Here is an 18483-nt window from a genome sequence, read left to right as displayed (position 1 = left end):
CCCCTACCGCCTCGGCCCGGCGGCTTTAAAGGCTAAATATAGGCTGGCAGGTCTCTGTGACTGGCAGGAGCACCGCTCTCTGTAGGCGCTCCAGGAGGGCTGTGAAAGTGCGTCCCCCGAGAGTCTCGGTAGGAGAGCACTGGGAATGGTGCTTGGGCACGTTTGTGGGTAAAGCCGGGTGGTGGCCCGGGAGCACTGGCAGCGATGTGTGAGTACAGTGCGTTGTTGCCATGTGTGAGTGTGAGGCTGTCGGGTCCCGCTGCAGGTGCTGCCGGGCGGCGCTGATGGTGTGGCCGGGCCGGGCGCTGTTCCGGGCGGCCTGCGCGGGGTGATGGAGGAGTTCAGGAATATCGCCGACGAGACCTTCCCCAGCTACTTGGGACAGTCCTTGAACAGCAGCGCCAGTGTCGCCTTCGAGAATGTCACCGTCTCCTCCAACCCGGGGTTACCTGTGGCGGCCTCCACTGTTGCCAGGAGCCAGGCGGGCGGTGACAACAGGTGAGGCTCTCACTAAGTGCCACTCACTAATACCAAAAAACAGTTGAAGTATTTAACTCTGGAGAGCAAAAATTAATTTCACTGATTTCTTGGTCGGTGATAAATGTGACTGTTTACCAATCAGTGTCTCAGTAATCAGCGAACATAGGATGGTCTGTGTTACCAGTGTAAAGTTTGCATTTAATTTGTAACTTGTACCATACTTAACATTTACAAAAATTGCCCTTCAAAAGTAATTTAATTTTGAGACTGTAACAGTCAGGTCTCTTTTAACTCAGCTCTTCAGCTTACTATATTGGAGTTTGAAGTTGTGTAGAGAATAATATATTTTTTACATGTGTGTTCTCTGTTAACTGCTCACTAAACTTACCTGAATCTGGCTCCTTTTAGAAAGTGTAGGAGCTAATGTTATGTGTAAGTATTAAAACTCAGCAAGGAGTAGAGCAAAGAGGAACGATTTGAAGCCTTTGCATTTAACTGCTGTCCTGTTACTTAACAACAAGTAAGATGAGACTTTAATACCCTGTCTTTCCAGAAGCATGTGTTCCAGAAGGACAGCACTAGCCACTAAAAACTGTAACATGGTGTTTCTCTAAAGAGCTACAGAAGACTGGAGAGGAGCATTCAGGATACATATGTTTATCTGTAAATACAGATAAGCTAAAATATTGAAATAAGTTAACTTAAAGGAAATAAGTAGTCATCCATATGAGTTTTTTTCCTCCCAGTTCTTTGGAAAACAGAAGCAGTGCATATTGGAATGACTCTGATGTGTGTTTTTCCATCCTACATTTACAGACTTCCTGATAATTGTGCATCCTATTTGGAAGGGAAACATTCACCTCTATCAGAATCTCCTCACAGCAGTCAGTCACACCCTGAGCCAGTGGAAAGATTTGCCCTCTGCTTTCGTGATGACATGTAAGTGAGATAGTTAAAATCTAATTCTGTCCTAAAATATAGATACCAGTAAGTTAGTATATAGATTTATATGTACTATATGGCTAATTATGGGCTACTTCAGAACTGAGTTGTAAAGTTGAAAACAGCAGCTTTTACTACTGGCCTACAGCAGCTAGGGAGCTCAGCTGTGCATTGGCCTGTTAGCTTACAGTGTTTGGCAGCCTGGACAGCTTTTCCTGCAAAAACAGCTCCTCCATGTTTTCTGAAGAGGGAGAGTGTCATGTAAACTTCAGCATCGGAATGAAACTTTTTTTCCACGTGGAAGCACCCTCTGCAGTGATTGATGTCACTTACCCTATGCAGCCCTACATGAGCAGCTGTTTGATTGACTAATTGGACTTCATGTACAGGACAGGAATGAATTTTCAGAAGGGATGTTTTCTAGAATGTGAGGTTTTGTTTTGTTGTCACGCTAATTAAAAATGTCCTAAGCATGATTATTTAATTGACTTACCTGAATGTGGCCTGCATTTACCTAGTTTGCTTTACATAATCTAGAATTAAGCTGATGTTTCTGGTTCATGTCATGTGTGTGAATAGCATTTTGCACTGATATAAATGTTTTGAATAAGTATTAAGCAGTTTGCATACAGAAAGGAGCAACAGGTTCCTTTAAATTTGCCTTCCTTGTAGCCTCAGTGATTGGTATTTCTTGGGAAATAATTAGTGTTAGTGATACACTTGAAAAGCATTGCAGAGTGTTGGAAGCTGCTGCACAGGTTATCGTAACCAAGGCCAGATGTGCTCCTGTTGTGACAGAATCTGCCCTGTGTGCCTTTCTCACTGATAAAATTGCACTCCAGGCAGTATGTCCCTATCAAAACAAAGAATGTAAGATTTGAGAGGGAGTCAGTGTCTTGATTGTACTCTAAGTAAGAAAACAAAACACAGAACGTGGAATAGTTGTGTTTTAGACTTTCAAATGTTAGTTTCATTTATTTATCTAAAATACTGAAGCAAAAGTATGACATTTTAACATCTGGCATGATTAACTTATAAGCCTGCGTGGACGTTCTGTAAAACCAAAGTGAAGAATAACTTTCCTGCATACAATTACAAAAACAGTTATTTAACTATATGCAATTTCAGAAACTCATGTTCTTTATGATTTGGTCCCATATTTGATGTAACAAAAGGCTTGGTGAGATTGTGGACTTGGTGAAATCTTGTCTAATGTTTGACTTGGTCTCAAATGGATCATGGAACTTTGCCAGAGTATAGACTCTTTTGTCCTTATACTTTTCCCTCTTTTTATGGAAAGGAAAGAGAGGAACAAATAGGTAGAGAGGCATATTATACATGAAATTTCACTATTTGTTTCATGGTTTAGATTGTGAAACTGAAGTCCTTGTAATTTTGATATGTATTCTTTTATTGTAAAATGACAGGTCTCTAGAATCTGTCCTTTATTGGGAACAACTGACTGAGACAAAGCAATTGGAGAATTTCTCAGATCTTTATCACGAGAGATGATGGTCTGTGTAGCTCACTGATTTTTCATTGAAATAATTCTCTTTCTAGGGAAATTGCTACACAGATTGAAGAGCCTCAGCCACCTTGTGTTAATTTGAAAGAATCCCACTCAATATATGGAGAGCAAGCTCAGAATGTCCTTGAACATTCAAATCGTGGTCAAGGCACTTTATGTGAAGGTTTGCCACTTAAGCGATTGGAAGGTATCAAATTTTGAGAAAAATTGTGTACTTATTGTCATTGTAATTAGCTTTTTATGCTACATTTGTTTTCTTTTGATCCCTTCACTGTTTTATGGCAGATTATAAATGAGTTTTGAAAAAAAAATCTCTTGGATTTGAGCAGACTGAAAACAGAGAAAGCTTGTGGCTGACATGTTCTTGGACTTCTTAAAGCTATACAGCAAGTTGGTGAAAATAATGTTTGCTGTATAGTACCATAAATAGAATGCCAGTAGTAATCTCACTTAGTTTCAGGAACTTTGTGGAAGAAATAGCTTGTTCTCTGCACCTTCTATTTCAGTAAGGCTGCAAGGTTATGTTTTAACTAGCATCTCTTCTCTTGCCCTATTCCAGCCTTTAATAGATGGCTTTAATTGCTGCTGTAGGTGTTGGAAGCATACTCTTCTAGTGAGGTTGTGCATGAAAAAATAGTTTTGAATGCTTGCTGTGAAAACTATACTTTTTCTGAAGTCTGCATAGAGTAGTGGAAGCAAAAGAGTATTCTCAAACTTATTTTAATAGCATGACTACTGATATTAAGCTTGCCTGGGGTTTTTGCTAATGTCAGTTGTGTGAATAAATTCTAATTGTCCATTAAAATTCAGTAAATACAGTTAGTAAATACATGCTTTTAGATGCTATCCTTTTCCAAGCTTTGAGTATTTGTAAAGGTTTTTGTGAAGTATTAATAATTTTGACAGATAACGTGTTCAATTAGAAAGTACTGTGACCTGTAATACAAACAGATCCTTAGAAAAAACCACTTCTAACAGGGAAGTGTTGGCTTCAGTAATTTGGTAATGTAGTCTTGAGGAAGTGGCAGTAACTGGCAACAAAACAGTGATGCTTTGGGAAGCTGAGACTGCCCAGTGCTTGGACTAGGTCGTGGCCAGTCAGATTTAGTTACTTGATTTTAACTTGAAAATTGTCCTTTATTCACACCTATTACTGAAGAATTACAAAGCTTTTTTGCTAAAATCTGTGTATGCAAGTCTAAACTGTTCTGTTGTGTGGGACTTGAAATTGGATTACATGTGGATTTAACACACAGACAAGTGGAAGCTGCTTAAAATGATCCAAGACAAGAATTGGTCCAGTAGGTGAAATGCAACAGTGGAGCAGATTACTTGTTCCTCCTTCTGCTAGATATTTTCTTGTGCTGTCTTGTGCAAATCCTTAACACAGTAAATATCTTTCATCATTTTTAGAGTTCCAGCCCTGATGAAGCTCTGCCTTTTTAACAAGATCCTTTACATCATTGTCATAAGAACGTACAATAATCTGTGTCTTCGGGTTATTTCTATGTTGTGTGCCAAGACCTTTTAGAGGCCTAATTAAACCTTATAGAATAGTCAGCACTTGTTATGTTCTCGTGTTGTAGTACTAAAATACTGCTTATGCCACTTTATGTTTCAGATTTGCCAACTGGATTAGGTTTTCTCCCAGACATTAAGAACAGCAAGGTAAAAGCTTTTCCAAATACAGTGAAATTACATGTTTTCTAACATTAATCTTCTAATAGACTTAATTCTGTGAGAGGAGGAGGGAAGGAATGGTGTTTATTGTCTTATATTGTGTATACCTTAAGTTTATAGAGGTGCTGGTGTTACTCATTTGCCTTCATTTTGCAGATCATGTAGTTAGTACTGTATGAACACGACTTCATCTAATGTTCCTCAGTTGTGAAAATTATTTTGCTCCTAGGCTCTGCTGTCTTACAGTTCTTTGTCAGTGTAAGGACCTTGCCTTTTATCCCTGTTGTAGTCTATCTTAGTGAAGCATCTTTTGAGGAATTTTTGTAGTACTTTTGGAAGTTGGAATAGACAATCCAGAGCCAGCAAATGGCTGCTGGTATTGACAGGTAGGGTTATGCTTCACCTGTTTTTACCTACTGTGTTAGAGATGCTGACAGCATTGGGCACAGAGAAACAATGCAGACAGGAATGGGAAGTCTCCTGTTCCTTGTAGAAAACACTTACCAGGCTGCAGCCAAATGCTGTCCAGTACATACTCCCTAATGTGTCAGTATTTTGATTCTGTTTTCTGTCAGTTTTGATTTTTGTAGGGGCCGCAGTCCTCAATGAGTTGCAGTTGAATGCTTGTAGGCTGTCTTCTGAAAACCATAATTCATTTTCTTTTCAAATTGTTTACTTTCTGAACTTGGACATCTTTTGCTGTGTGTCAAAGATGATCTGTTCATCACAAAGAATGTGAGACTAAGCCCATACCAGACATAACATCATGCTGTTTTTAAAAATCATTCAGCTATAGAAAAAATAGAGTATTTAGTGTTAGCTAGATTCAGCTGAAATACTACTTTTTGAGGAGTTCAGTGTGCTCATTTGGAGAAATTTCCAACAAAGATTGGATCTGTGTGTACAATTTCTGAAGAAGCTCTGTTTCAACAGCATGGAGAACTATTGAGAGATGTCTTTGTACATTTAAGTTGGGATTGCAGCTCAATGAATGATGGAGGACAGTTTTTTTCGAGTGTAAACTCTTTAATGCAACATTTCACCTCTTTATTATGAGGTCTTTTACGTTTGGTGTCTATAGACGCTTTTTTGCTCTTCCCTTTTTATCATTCCTGTGTTTCTTGCATGTATCCATTCTGGAAGCTAGCAGGCAAAGTGCATTGGAACTTGAGGTTTCCTGGGATAAGTAAAAAAAGTGTGTGTGGAGCTTGGCAGTATTATCAACCTCTAATTGTGTTTGGTTAACTGAATTCATACAATAGTTAGTAATTTCTAGAAACATTTTTTAATGGGTACTTTTCACAGGTTGGTCCATGTGAACCTTCTGAAAAGCTGATAGATGGTGCTATGTCAAGTGTTCATCTTAGCAATAGCCTTTCGAGTTTTTTGGAGAACGAGAAACTCTCATCTCTTCTAAACTCAGATGATTCCACTGGTAAGTGTGTTTATAACTCTTGGTAGCTGAGTCTGTAATTCTGACTCAATGTTATTGCATACTTGAGAAAAAAGATTCTAATATTAAATACTTAAGTAAAACAGATTGTGCTTGATAAAAAAGTAATATAACAATATGAAAGAAAGCTGTTCTTTGGAAAACGGACTATTTCTAAATTGTAACAGGAGTAGGCGGTTATGGAATTTGTCAGAGAAGATAACAACTGGAATTTTTATCTAAAAAATTAAACAGGACTCCTCAGTTACTGTGAATCAAAGATATAGGTGGCAATGTGGGCATTGACTTAATAAAGTGGTAACTCTACCTACATTTTTGGTTCAGGTTAGTAGAGATGAAATTCTGTGGTGAAGAGCACACCCATGCAGTTAGAAAGGACTTTTACTCGAGTTTGAGTTCAGCTCTCTTTAGGTGCTGCATGTGTGTCCAGTTGGAAGTCTAGTTTACCTGCAGGCATAAAGGTGAGAGCATGAGTTTTGTATCACTAAGAGTTTTGAACTTTTCGTGCCCTTCCAGTCGCTGCTGCAGAAGGACGAATGTGTTCTTCATTAATGCGGCTGACTTTGCCCATCAGGGCACGTTCTTGGATGTACCAATGAGGAAGGCAGAGTGATCAATAGATTCACTGCTGTGAGACAAAGTCCCTTGCTGTAAAGCAGGGCTACTGCATTTCTCCCATGGCATCTACATATGTCATGATTGTCTTTTGAAGTTTTGTTCTTTCTTGTTGCATAACTTCACTTGAGACTTAAGCATATAAGAATTAAGTTAATAGTTTGCTGAGTAGAAATACTGTTGGGGTTTTTTTTTTTTTCCACTCAAGAGGATGGAGTTACTTTTAATTTCCATCTGAGGAGTTGGTAGCTGTTAGCTGGAAATATTTACCTGTTCAGGGTTCCAGTACTGGTGAAGCTAACTGGTCTTTTTATTTTTATCATGCAATTTAGTATTCAGTGTAAATTATGGAATTGTTTTGGTAGTATGTTAGGGGATATAAAATATCAGTTAAAAGTGAAAAGGATATTTTCTTCTCTTTTCATAGATGATGATATTGATGATGAAGAATTCTTTGATAACCAGCTAGAAGCATATTTTGAGCAGCTGATACAACCAGAAATGAGAAGAGACACCAGCCTGCAGAAACTCTCAGAATCCTGTGCAGCACTGAAGCTTTCTGAAAATGTCTTATTACAAGTATGTTTAAAGTTCAAAGCTCAGCATGCCCAATGGCTCTTAAACATGTTAGAATTTCAGTGATTATATTTGTTGGTATTCTTAAACAGAGCTAGTTTTAACTTTTTTTGGTTTCATTTTTTTGTTTCTATAGCTATTATAGCAACATGCTGGCCCTTCTTTTTTTATCATACAACAAGTTTATAAATAATGACAGGAGAGTCAGTAATTCTCTTAAATAATTGTTAAATGTGTGGAAGTTAAACGTAGGGCAGCAACAGGCTGGCTTGTGGTTTGCCTTTGAGCAACAGTTAGCTCCATGCCAAACAGGTTGCCAGGGTTTATGTGCCTTTCCATTTTCTTGGCTTTGCAACAATCGATGTGATCCTGGCAGCCTCATGCTTGACCAGAGTGGAAAAGTGTGATTGATTTAAACGGTTAAACTGCAGCTTCTGAAATTTCAGAAATTTCCCAACTGACATCAGAGTTTCCAAGCTGTGTGGGGAGTGATGTTAACCCTGTAAAAGTAGTCTGGATAGGCTGCAATTTGTTACAGCACTGCATGAAGGAAGGGATAAGTGGTTTTAACAGTGAGAATAACAAAGGTCTGCTCTTAGGGCTTCTCTGTGCAAGATGTCCCTGCTTCACTACCCTGTAGACAGACAGTCGGGTAGGTACAGAGGGCTCTGAGCCTGATTTGGAGCCCTTGTCCAACAATGGGTCAGCCAGAAAGGAAAGGAGAATAATACAGTACCCATGTTAAGGTGAATGAGAGGATGTAGTAGGAATAAGAAGAGGTCTTCCCATCTTCTTGCTCTGCATGCCCTTGAAGGCACATCCATGGATTGGCATAGCCAGGAACTTGATGGTAGAGGCTAACTAGAGGTGCTGGCTATGGCAGTGTCAAATGACTGAACAAAGTATCATTAATCTCTTTTCTACTAGAGAATTTTTTAACATTCTAAAAGGCCCTGTAGTGTTTTTTTTTTTTTTTTTTTTCCTTTTATATATCTCTTCTAGTGGAATCTAAATATTTTATATTTTTCATTTAAAGAAGAACTTTCAGGATTCTGCTTGTTATGGGGCTGTGACTGGAATAGACTCTGGAAATGCTAGTGATGAAGATTCACAAAATGAAGGGATAACTGGAAGTCCTGTGCAAAGAGAAATGCTGCCCAGAGCAGTACAGGGAATGGTATGAAATTGCCATTTAAATTCCTGTTATTCATGTAGAGTAAGACTGTAGTAGTGATGCCTTGGGATGATGACAGTGTGTTTAAAAACTTGTTAGATCTTTAGCTAACCACAAAAAATTAATAATACCACTTTGATTTTAGGGATATTTTTTAAACATAGTCAGCTCGGGCTGTTTTGTATCTAGAACTTCTAGTAAATGCAGTTAAAAACTGTGCTTCTGACACTTTTCCAATGATTATTTTTTTCAAAGAATTCCATGACTGCTGGGGATGTGCTGGATTCCCGCACAGCTGCTGAGTTGCACTTAGATTCCCGGTATCTCCAGTGCATGGACAGCCATAAAGCTGATGTCTCAGATGTCCTTCCAAAGCAAGAAGTAGAGTCCTCTGTCTGTCAGGCTGCTCCTTCTGATGCAGAAGTGCTACACACAGCAAGAGGGTTTTTGGGACATGACACCACTCCTGAAGTTCTTAGTGCAAATGCACCTCGGGCAGATGCAACTCAATGTAAAGTTGGTCTTCCTGATACTTACCTGTCTCCAGCTGGGGACAGCTGTGAGAACTTAACTTTAGCTACAGCAGACAAAGGTAGGGGGCTTTACATACAGCCTATCTTTACATTAAATCTCTCTTTGCAATTGTGATTGTACTCTGTTGCATGGAAAAAGAAATAAAATTGTAAGCTAGGCATTTTTATTTAGTTGTAGGAGTTGGTAATAAAAACCAGTGTAGCATGAATTAATTCTGACTTGATTGTTTTATGTTGCACTTAACTTACTTTGCTGATGAACCGAGTTTAAGCTTGCAGTTGCAGCAGCTTTTGCCATATCCCTTTTTATTTTAATCCATAATGTAGCATTTGATGTATCTTTTAGGTGATTTACCACACAGCGTTGTCTATCAAAATGAGGAGGGCAGATGGGTGACTGATCTTGCATATTATACTGCATTTGATGGACAACAAGATTTAAATACATCTGAAGATGTTGAAAAAAGTGAGGAGTTCATTACTGGTGGTATGTAATCATCTTTTTTTGTTAACTCTTGTTGTCTGTAATGTTAAGTAAACTTTCTTCCTTTTTTTTTTTTTTTTTTTTTTTTTTTTTTTACTTCAACAAATCAGTATTTGGTGTTGCAAAGCCTCCAGGTTTTAGATACTACAAATTATTTGAAAGCCGATACTGACAGTAGCCTGTAATGATATCATGTCATTATTTATAGTTCATAGCTTCTTTCTGTGTTTCCTACTCTTCCCATGAGGAGTGTTTTAAAACAAAAAAACATTCTAACATTTGCTATTGGTACCTATTGTATGAGCTAAAGCAGTTCCTCTGACTTCCATAGTTTTTCCTTTGGATTTTAATGATTGTTATCTTTTCTTGCAAGAAAAGGAGAAGAGTAATTTTATGTTGCATGACGCTTATAAGAGAGAAAATAATTATCAATGAGGAATTACTACAAAATCAAAGAGAATGTGAATACAATGTCAAAATTTGAGAGACTTGAAAGTATTGAATTGGCTAGCTGCTGATTTTTTTGTGAAATCTCTTGGGAATGTCTCGATGCTGAAAAATGGTACTGCTACTGAAAATTGTTGGAGCTTATTGAGGGCCTTTGGGACTCTCATCTTCCCTTGAATTCCAGGCTTTTTGAACCTCTGTTTACTTAAAAAGTTGTTTATTATCCTTAAGCTATATCAGACTGATCTTCATGAGAGCCTGTATATTTGTCATACAGGCTTGGATAATACACATGTAATGCCACAGACAAATTGATTCCTTAGCTCCAAAATGTCATCTGTTTCCTAAGAGATTCAAGCAATGTGTGCATGTGTGCAGCATTTCTCTTGATCTCTAGTTCCTAAAGCTGACGTGTAGATGGGCTAATGTATTCTCAGGATGTCCATGGTCCACTCAAGGTTCTTCTTTCTTTCAAAGTGAATGCTGTCTAACAGTGTTTATTTTGAATGAGTGATCAAACAGGGCTGACTGGTTGAAATGATGTTTTTCAACACTGTAATGGTTTTCTGATGGTTCAAGTAAATATCACATTGTTTGGGGGACACTTTGCCATCTACAGTGACAGGAATGTACAACTCTTCTGTGATTTTTTTCAAAAGCCGTTATATTTCAGACACCTGCTGAATCTTAGACTTGAGTTGTTGAATGATTAGAACATTTGACTGTTGTAAATTTTTCCAAGGCTACTTAAGTTTTTCCACCTGATAGATTTTTAAACACTTCTGCTTTCCAGTCAACGGGCTTACCTCTTTGCATGGTAGATGATAAACTGACAGATTCCATGTGGTTGGCATTTTTCTGGCTGCTAGTCTGCTTGTCTGTCTGCAGTGGTGTTTGACAGCTCAAGAAGTTTTATTTGTAAGGACAGAAAGGACGTGTTACATCTGATTCTTTGGAGTCTCATTTGTGACATGTTTCTCTGTCAGCAAAGTGTGCACACAGTGTGTTCTTTTATGGAATAGAGCAGGAGTGCTCATTTGGCAGTGTTATGTTCAGCTGAACTCTCAGTCAGTAGCAGTTCTTTATCTTCTATAAGAGCCCTGCAGCCTCCAGAGACTTTCTGAGGCACCCAACAATATGTCATTGATAGTGCCAGCTTGTCTTTAGAAGATGAACTTGGGTTGTTCAATAAAGATGTATTCCAGCTTTGTTTCTTTCCTCAGAGCATTTATTGCAACTTCCCATGAGTAATTTTATGGACAGCAGCTGTATTCACCTTACAAGTTTGCATCCATCCTTGGCTTCTGCCCTGTGCCCTCTATGCCTAGGGATGCTCTGTGTACAAAGTATTTTTGAAGTTTTGGTGAGCTTAATGATACATTAACATTGCAATCAGGTGATAGAGTAGTATCTCTTGATCAGTTTTCCACAACATTTTGGTGAAGAGATTCTTAAGTGTTGTTCTGTAGATGGTAATTATGGAAATAGTACAGGCATTTGAATTCAAAAGTAAGATTGAGTTATTTGGCCTGTTAATTTGCATGGCTTTCTCATGAACTGGTACAAGCCAGTATCTTTCTTTTGGTCCAGTTCAAAGGTACCACCTCGATGGAAAAAATTTTCAGCCCCAAATATAGTAAAGGTTTGATCCGAGTTAGCCATATGATGCTTGGTTCTAGCTGGTATGGGTATCATAACCTGTAAAAAGTTATAGTTTACCTTGGGGCTAAGGCTGTTAGAAACTTTATTCACTGCTAAATGATGATTTTACTTTGGCTTCTAAAGATCCAGCAAGTACTCCTGTAAAACTAATTTCACATAACTTTTCTCACCAAAAAGGGATTGAATAGCTCCTACTGAGTCTGTCAGACTGTCTCAGGTCTAGAATTATATGTGCAATAACTTTCCATCAACTTATATGTGCCGTAACTTTCCATCAAATTGAGTTTAATGATGACAAATAGTAATTACAGTACTTAGTAACTTTTGTCTTATTTTAATAAATGTTCTCTTTGGTTTTAAGCTGAAGCAGCAGCTATGATTGCACAAGATCAGGAAGAATTTGAGAAAGCACACAGGCTTGTGCAGGTAACTAATAACCTCAATGTAAAAAAAATAGTTTTCTAATTTATTTACAAATTGCAACTTCTGAAATCTCTTTGTCTACAGGCAGGAAAGATAGGCAGTCCAAATGCATCTGAATTAGCAAATACTTCGTGGAAATCTGCTAATAGCTTCCTTCTGCAGAGAACATCTGATCTTCATAAAGATGCCAGCTATTTACGTCTGTCTTTGGGGGAGTTCTTTGGTCAGAGATCAGAAGCTCTTGGATGTCTGGGTGGAGGCAGTGATGTGAAACGGGTATGTATCTAAATCTTAATATTGAGAAACAAGGAAAAAACAAGACAAGCAACAACTAGCATTAGTTTTGTTGTTTTGTAACCAGTTCTTTCTCAGAACTAATTTTCTAAGTTGATTTAGGAAGGAAATTCTCTGTGTGCTACAGGTGCGGGTCGGCTGGTTTCCTACTGGAATTTTTGATGTGAAGTGCTGGCTGCTGTTATTGTTGAATGTTGATCTTCGCCTTTTGGTCAGGAACTAATTATATGTAGGATTAGAGGGAGAAAAGTACACCATATGCAGGAGGCATGTTGGAGGTCCCAGCAAATCACCTACACAGCTGAGTGAAGTGCTGCTCAGACAAGGATATTTGAACAGTGAGGGCATCTCTGAATGGCTGCTGATAGTTGATGTGCTATCTGGGCAATGCCCAACTTCAGTAAAAATGTAATCATCCAGATTCTGACTTACCAACATCTGTATACTTCTTGCATCTTTTGGATACCTGGCACTTCTCTTTTCTGCTGTTGATAGACAGGATCTCATCTGTGTTTCAGACAAAAAAAATACACATGGGGAACTGTATACAATGGGAAAAAGAAGTCACACATATTTGTGTAATTCACTTGTGTCATGAGGAATTGCTGGAGTTGGCAGAGTTAGTCTGTCCTAAGCATTCCAAGGCTTAGTGGCAGACCATGCCTCCGGGCAGAGATGATGTGAGCATATGTACTTTATTTTCTTTATTCGGAGTAACTGGTATATGTAAGTTGTGTCCTGGTTTCAGTTGGGATAGAGTTAGTTTTCTTTGTAGCAGTTAGTACAGTGTTGTGTTTTGGATTTAGTATGAGAATAATGTTGATAACACACTGATGTTTTGGTTGTTGCTAAGTAGTGCATACTCTAAATCAAGGACTTTGGAGTGTCCCATGCACTGCCAGTGAAGCAGGTGGGCAAGAAGCTCAGAGGGAGCACAGCCAGGACAGCTGACCCAAACTGACCAAAGGGATATTGTGTATCACAGAACATCCTGCTCAGTCTGTAAACTGGGGGGAGTTGGCTGGCAGCCGTGGATCACTGTTCAGGGACAGGCTGGGTACTGGTCTGTGGCCAGTGAGCAATTGTGTTGTGCACCACTTGTTTCTCTTGGGTGTTACTCCCCTCTCCTTCCCTTTCATTACCAGTATTATAGTTATAATTTATATCTTGTGTCAGTTACTAAACTGTTCTTATCTCAACCCACAAGGTTTACCTGTTCTTTCCAGTTCTTTCTGTTGGGAGGAGGTGGGGAATGAGCAAACAGCTGTGTGGTACTTAGTCACTAGCTGAGGTTCAGCCGTGGCAGTTGTTTATTTTATGTGTGTGTGGGAAGTGCCGTGTATGTGCTTAGATGAGGCATTTGCAATGCTAGAAGGCACGCGTTATTTCTTAGTGGTATGAGACGTATATCGAGCAAGCACGCCGGGTTGAAACTGCTTTGCCAAGTGCATTGAAGCCATTTGTTAATGATGAAATTTACTCGTGCTGTATTCTGGGTTATTTTTTATAGCCATCCTTTGGTTACTATATTACATCCCCGAAGAAAAGGCCTCCTGTTTCTTTGCTGAGGCGATCTGATTCATCGGGAGGTGACATCGGCCAAGAGATTTCACAGATGTCTGAGGAGGTGTTTCCAGGTAGTTATGGAGCAACTCTTTTTTCCTATGGGGCATTAAGGGAGCATGTGTATCCCAAGAGTGCAGGATTTTAGACAATTTCCTTACTGTAAGTTATTTCCTTTTTTTTATTGTTGTTGTTTTTGTTGTTAGATGACTTAGAAGCACAAACAAAAGAACATGCAAATTTTACCAGCTCTGAAGGTTCAGGACATAGCGTGGATTCTGCTGCTGGAATACTTGGAAACATTAATACAGAAGCTGCTACCAAAAGTAAAGCAAAGGTATTTCTCTTGTATTTTTCTTTAAGTGCAACTATGAACTGAAACAAAAATCAAATTACTGCAATTATTATTGTTTCTTTGAATACAGCTAAATTTGGGCTTTCATATCATCTCACTGCTTTTTATATTGATCATTTGAATCCTAGTGGGTGCCTGTTTGTTAGGATCGTTTCATTAGAATGGTATTATGATCCTGTAGTAAGTCAGGTGTTGCTTTCACTATTTCATTTTCCTTTTTCTTCCAACTTCACTTTTGGAATTGCTCAGTCTGTCAGCCCATAGTTTTTCAGAGACTTGTAGGCTGTTGTGCTGTGATCAAGTTTCTGGATTTCAGCTGTGTCTTCTCATTCTGTTTTTTTCATGGAACAACTTAAGTCTAGCATTGGAATAAAATTTTTAGTTGATAGAATTTAAGAATATGAACGTGGTACAAGCCTGAAAAAAAGTGGGTTTTTTAGTTTGGTAGTCTTTGATACCTACCTGCCCTGCCTATATGATCTCCCTAAGCCTGCTGGCAATGCTCCTCCTAATGCAGGTCAGGATGCTGTTGGGCTTCTTTGCCTGGCTTGTGTTCAACTTCCCGTGTACCAGGACCCTCAAGTCCTTTTCTGCCAAGCTGCTTTCCAGCTGGTTGGCCCAGGGCCTGTACAGGGGCCTGGGGTTATTCCTTCTTGGGTGCTGGTCTTGGCATTTCCCTTTGAACTTCTCAGCCCATCTTTCTGTCCTGTTGAGTCCCTCTGCAGGACAGCTGACACTCCTGGCATATCAGCCACAACTCCCAGTTTTGTATGATGATGGAACTTGCTGAAGGTGCACTCTGCCCGATCATGCACATCACTGATGAAGTTGTTGAACAGGACTGGCCCCTGTCTTGATGCCCAGGATACTCTGCCAGTGAGTGCTTGGCCTCCTGATGGGCTTGGTGCTGCTGCTCTACCCTTTGAGCCTGGCAGTTCAGCTTGTTTTCAGTCCAGTCATGGTGTACGTGTCTGCTCCATGCTTTATCTGTCTTTTAATTAGGATGGTGTGAAGTTGTGCATGCAGAGCTACAGGAGGACAGGTGTTTTCAATTCTTCCTGTGTCTGTGTCCATCTGAGACAGAAAGAAACTGGACTCTGGACATAACTGCCTACCCTACTCCATGCCCTTTGCTAAGAATAGCCAACGTGGAAACTAAAGAAGAAATCAGACTTGAGTGATAGAAAAAGCTTTAGGAATAGCTGTGTCTTCTCTCTGTAGAGGCAGACGATTTAAAATTAATTGGGAAGTTACTGTGTATTTGGTCATGGTAACTTCTCTGCTATTTGTCCCTGACAGGATTTTACTCCCACTTCTTTCAACTGAACTAAATAAAGCATTTTAGGGACTTCAAAAGTTTCACAGGAGCCAGGGCTTTCTAGTAGGCAATATGTATTTAATCTAGAAAAGCCTTTGTGAAGTAGATTTAAAAAATCAGGAGAATGAGAACAATATCTATTGCAGTGTTCCTTCTCGACAGGTGCTTAAAAATGTGTCAATGAAGAGTGTTAATATATTGCCATATCCTGGAATGCAAGCAAGAAACAAAACACTAAACGAAAATTTTCTTACTGTGGTGCTTTACTCATTTTGTTTTGTTGTAGGATGGAATTCAGAAAAGCAAGTTTGAGGATGGCTTGTCTAATCACTCTGACTCTGTCTTGAGTATCAGCACAATTGCAAATGCTATTGCTAATGCTTCCTGCAGTGCTGAGCCTTCCCAGCTAGCTGCTATGATGATGGCACTCTCCAATAAAAATAAAAGGACACGTGTCCTTCCTGGAGTTGTTAAAGAGGCTGAACTCTCTGCTAATGAGGTATTATCCAGCAATGAGGAAAACAGTGCATTTGATATGGAAAAATACCTCAAAAAAACAGATGAGAACAGATGTGAAAGTGAATATGAGAGTGTTGTGAGACATGAAGCATCGGTCCAGAACCTTACATGTGATACCTTTTTACTGGGTCAAGATAAACGTAAGGATGCTCTTGCAGAGGACTTGGTGAACAATCATAGCAAGCAGAAAGGAATAAAGAAGCGATTGCTTGGTTATCTTAATGAAGAAAGTGACGGTCAGAATTTTTGTAGTCTGTCTGGTTTTCCCAGCCACGGAGATGTAATTGCGGATCATGTTCAATATTCAGAAAAGTTGTCAGATTTGGTAAAGAGTAAACATTTACAGTCAAGGGATGCTGATATTAGATCAGAGACACTTAATAGAAATGAAGCCCAGACATTTGGAATTCTCTCAGCAGCAAAAATGGAAGCAGCACAGCGAAATCTGCCTTCTTACCAAAACAGCAATCTCACTAACACATGTAATGTAGGGGAAGATAGAGAAACAGTACATCAAGCAGCAAATGCTGTTCCTGAACCATGCAATGATTTGGTGGAGAGAAGTGCAGGAAATACTCCGTCCCTCAACAAGTTAAAACCTGCCAAGCCATCTAGTAAATATGTCTCAGTAAGTCCTACAACAGCCAAGCCTGTACAGAAATTGAGCAATGATGAGAGGAAGCAAAATATAGAGAAGAGAAACAAGGATGGCAATACTCATGGTGGTGGGAATGCAAAACATGTAACATTTGGGAATCTCTCCCCAACTTTGCAGAATAGTACTGGTAAGTAAACCTATATAAATGCAATTTGTTGTTGAAAAAGCTTTTCTTGACAGTAAACTTGTTTCCTGTCCCTAAATAAATATGCTGCTTGAATTTTGTTTGTTTGCCAGAGCATAAACCCATTCTGCCTGAATGTGACTTAGCTCTGGAGGGTGAGCAGTGCAGCTTCAGACCTTCAACTTCACCTCTGATTCACTCTTCTCCTAGTGAGACTTCTGGAACAGCATTTTCAGGGTAAATTTCTTGGTGCAGGTGATAAGAATTAGTGCTTCATGAGGATTGTTGAGGGATCATGTGTTACTTTGAATGTTGACTGTGATCTAGATTTATAGAAGATCTTTATTAGGCTAAGACTTCATTATACACTAAGCTGGACTTTCTATAGACCAATGAAGATGTGTTTTTTAAACTTAGAAGTATTTTGCTCTATTTGGTTCTCTGATTGGTATCATTGCTTGTTGTGGGAGGGGGTGGGTGGAAATACTTGTATTGCTTTTGACTATTTTATATTTTGATACTCATGTCCAACATTTAAGGTTTCCTTAGCAACTGAAAGAACAATGTTTCTTAAATGAGCTCCCATACCAGTAAGTGTCATAAGATTACAACTACATTAATTCTGTAGTCTTAAACACAAGCATGGCCAGTTGCTAATGGTTGTGGGCAGTTTCATAAGAAGATGTGTTATTAGAATTACAGGCTGTGTGGCATTTCTCAGAAATTAATATGTGCAGGAGTAGATGTGTTTTTGCAGGCATGTTATATATCTATTAGGATTTCCAGTTAAAATTGTCACTGACTTTAATTGTTGTCATGCTAGCTTTTCTTGTTGGACAAAGTGCTGAGAGATCCTGTGTTTTCAGGTATTTGAAATGAAGAGAATCTCAGCAGTGAGTAGGAAACTAATGTGTGATGCTGCGGAGGTTAAATGGTTTCATTTGACTTTTTAATCTAATTAGATACAAGTAATATTGATTCACCTCTTTTAATAAGTTGTGTTATTTCTGTGGCCTTAGCATCTGAGTTCAGTTGTGGAACTCTGATATTTATATGTATGGATTGATACAGAATGAAAATGTGTTTTATGTGCACCAAAGCCAGAATTTGTAAAGGTTAATTGAGAGCTTATTTCTCATTTCTACTGACTGCATTTAACAGAACAGCTAATTAAGTTGACTTTTAGAATAGTACAGGTAATGTGTAGCATTGGTTTTCTTGAGGGCAGCATTAAAAATACGTATTTTAATACTGGCATGTTTTGAATCTCTTTTTCAGAACTGAAATGGACTTTACTTGCCCATCACATTGCCAGGAATCTCCTTGCAAAGAGAGTGTGCTACCTCAGTCTGTTTACTCAAGTCCAAGCATGAGCAGGTTAACCTATATCTCTGCACCTGGCAGTACCCATAAGAACTCAGCAGTGATACGTAATTCAGAGACATACTGGGTAAGAAACACAGCACAGCATCTCCCCTTTGCCCCTAAACCAAAATCTACAGGTCAAAGTAAATGGAAATTAGAAAAGCCTTAAGGGTTTTCAAACAGTTTAGGGTATGATGTGCATGGGGAAAAGATATTCTTCTTCTTTGCAGCTTCTGAGTTTTTCAGAAATTTGAATTTTTGTATCAGCTGTGCTAAATGCACACACTCTA

General features: G+C 38.9%; 1 protein-coding gene across 1 annotated transcript in view; it reads left to right on the top strand.

Moving 5' to 3' along the window:
• Nucleotides 1–331: 331 nt before the first annotated feature.
• The window catches only part of CEP192 (centrosomal protein 192), a gene marked incomplete at its 5' end in the record, with an annotated part of 58528 nt that continues 40376 nt past the window's right edge, over nt 332–18483 (top strand). The window contains 16 exons of the mRNA XM_083859023.1: nt 332–498; nt 1297–1419; nt 2983–3137; nt 4572–4618; nt 5936–6065; nt 7126–7277; nt 8311–8451; nt 8704–9040; nt 9328–9468; nt 11936–12000; nt 12082–12273; nt 13802–13928; nt 14061–14191; nt 15814–16831; nt 16942–17065; nt 18107–18278. Coding sequence (XP_083715149.1) covers nt 332–498; nt 1297–1419; nt 2983–3137; nt 4572–4618; nt 5936–6065; nt 7126–7277; nt 8311–8451; nt 8704–9040; nt 9328–9468; nt 11936–12000; nt 12082–12273; nt 13802–13928; nt 14061–14191; nt 15814–16831; nt 16942–17065; nt 18107–18278 — 3222 coding nt within the window. The remainder of the gene's footprint in view (nt 499–1296; nt 1420–2982; nt 3138–4571; nt 4619–5935; nt 6066–7125; nt 7278–8310; nt 8452–8703; nt 9041–9327; nt 9469–11935; nt 12001–12081; nt 12274–13801; nt 13929–14060; nt 14192–15813; nt 16832–16941; nt 17066–18106; nt 18279–18483) is intronic.

This window comes from Zosterops lateralis (genome assembly GCF_965231275.1).
Source record: "Zosterops lateralis genome assembly, chromosome: 1".
NCBI lineage: Eukaryota > Metazoa > Chordata > Aves > Passeriformes > Zosteropidae > Zosterops > Zosterops lateralis.
The sequence above is the reverse complement of the archived record's forward strand: the minus strand, read 5'-3'. Positions and strand labels throughout refer to the sequence as shown.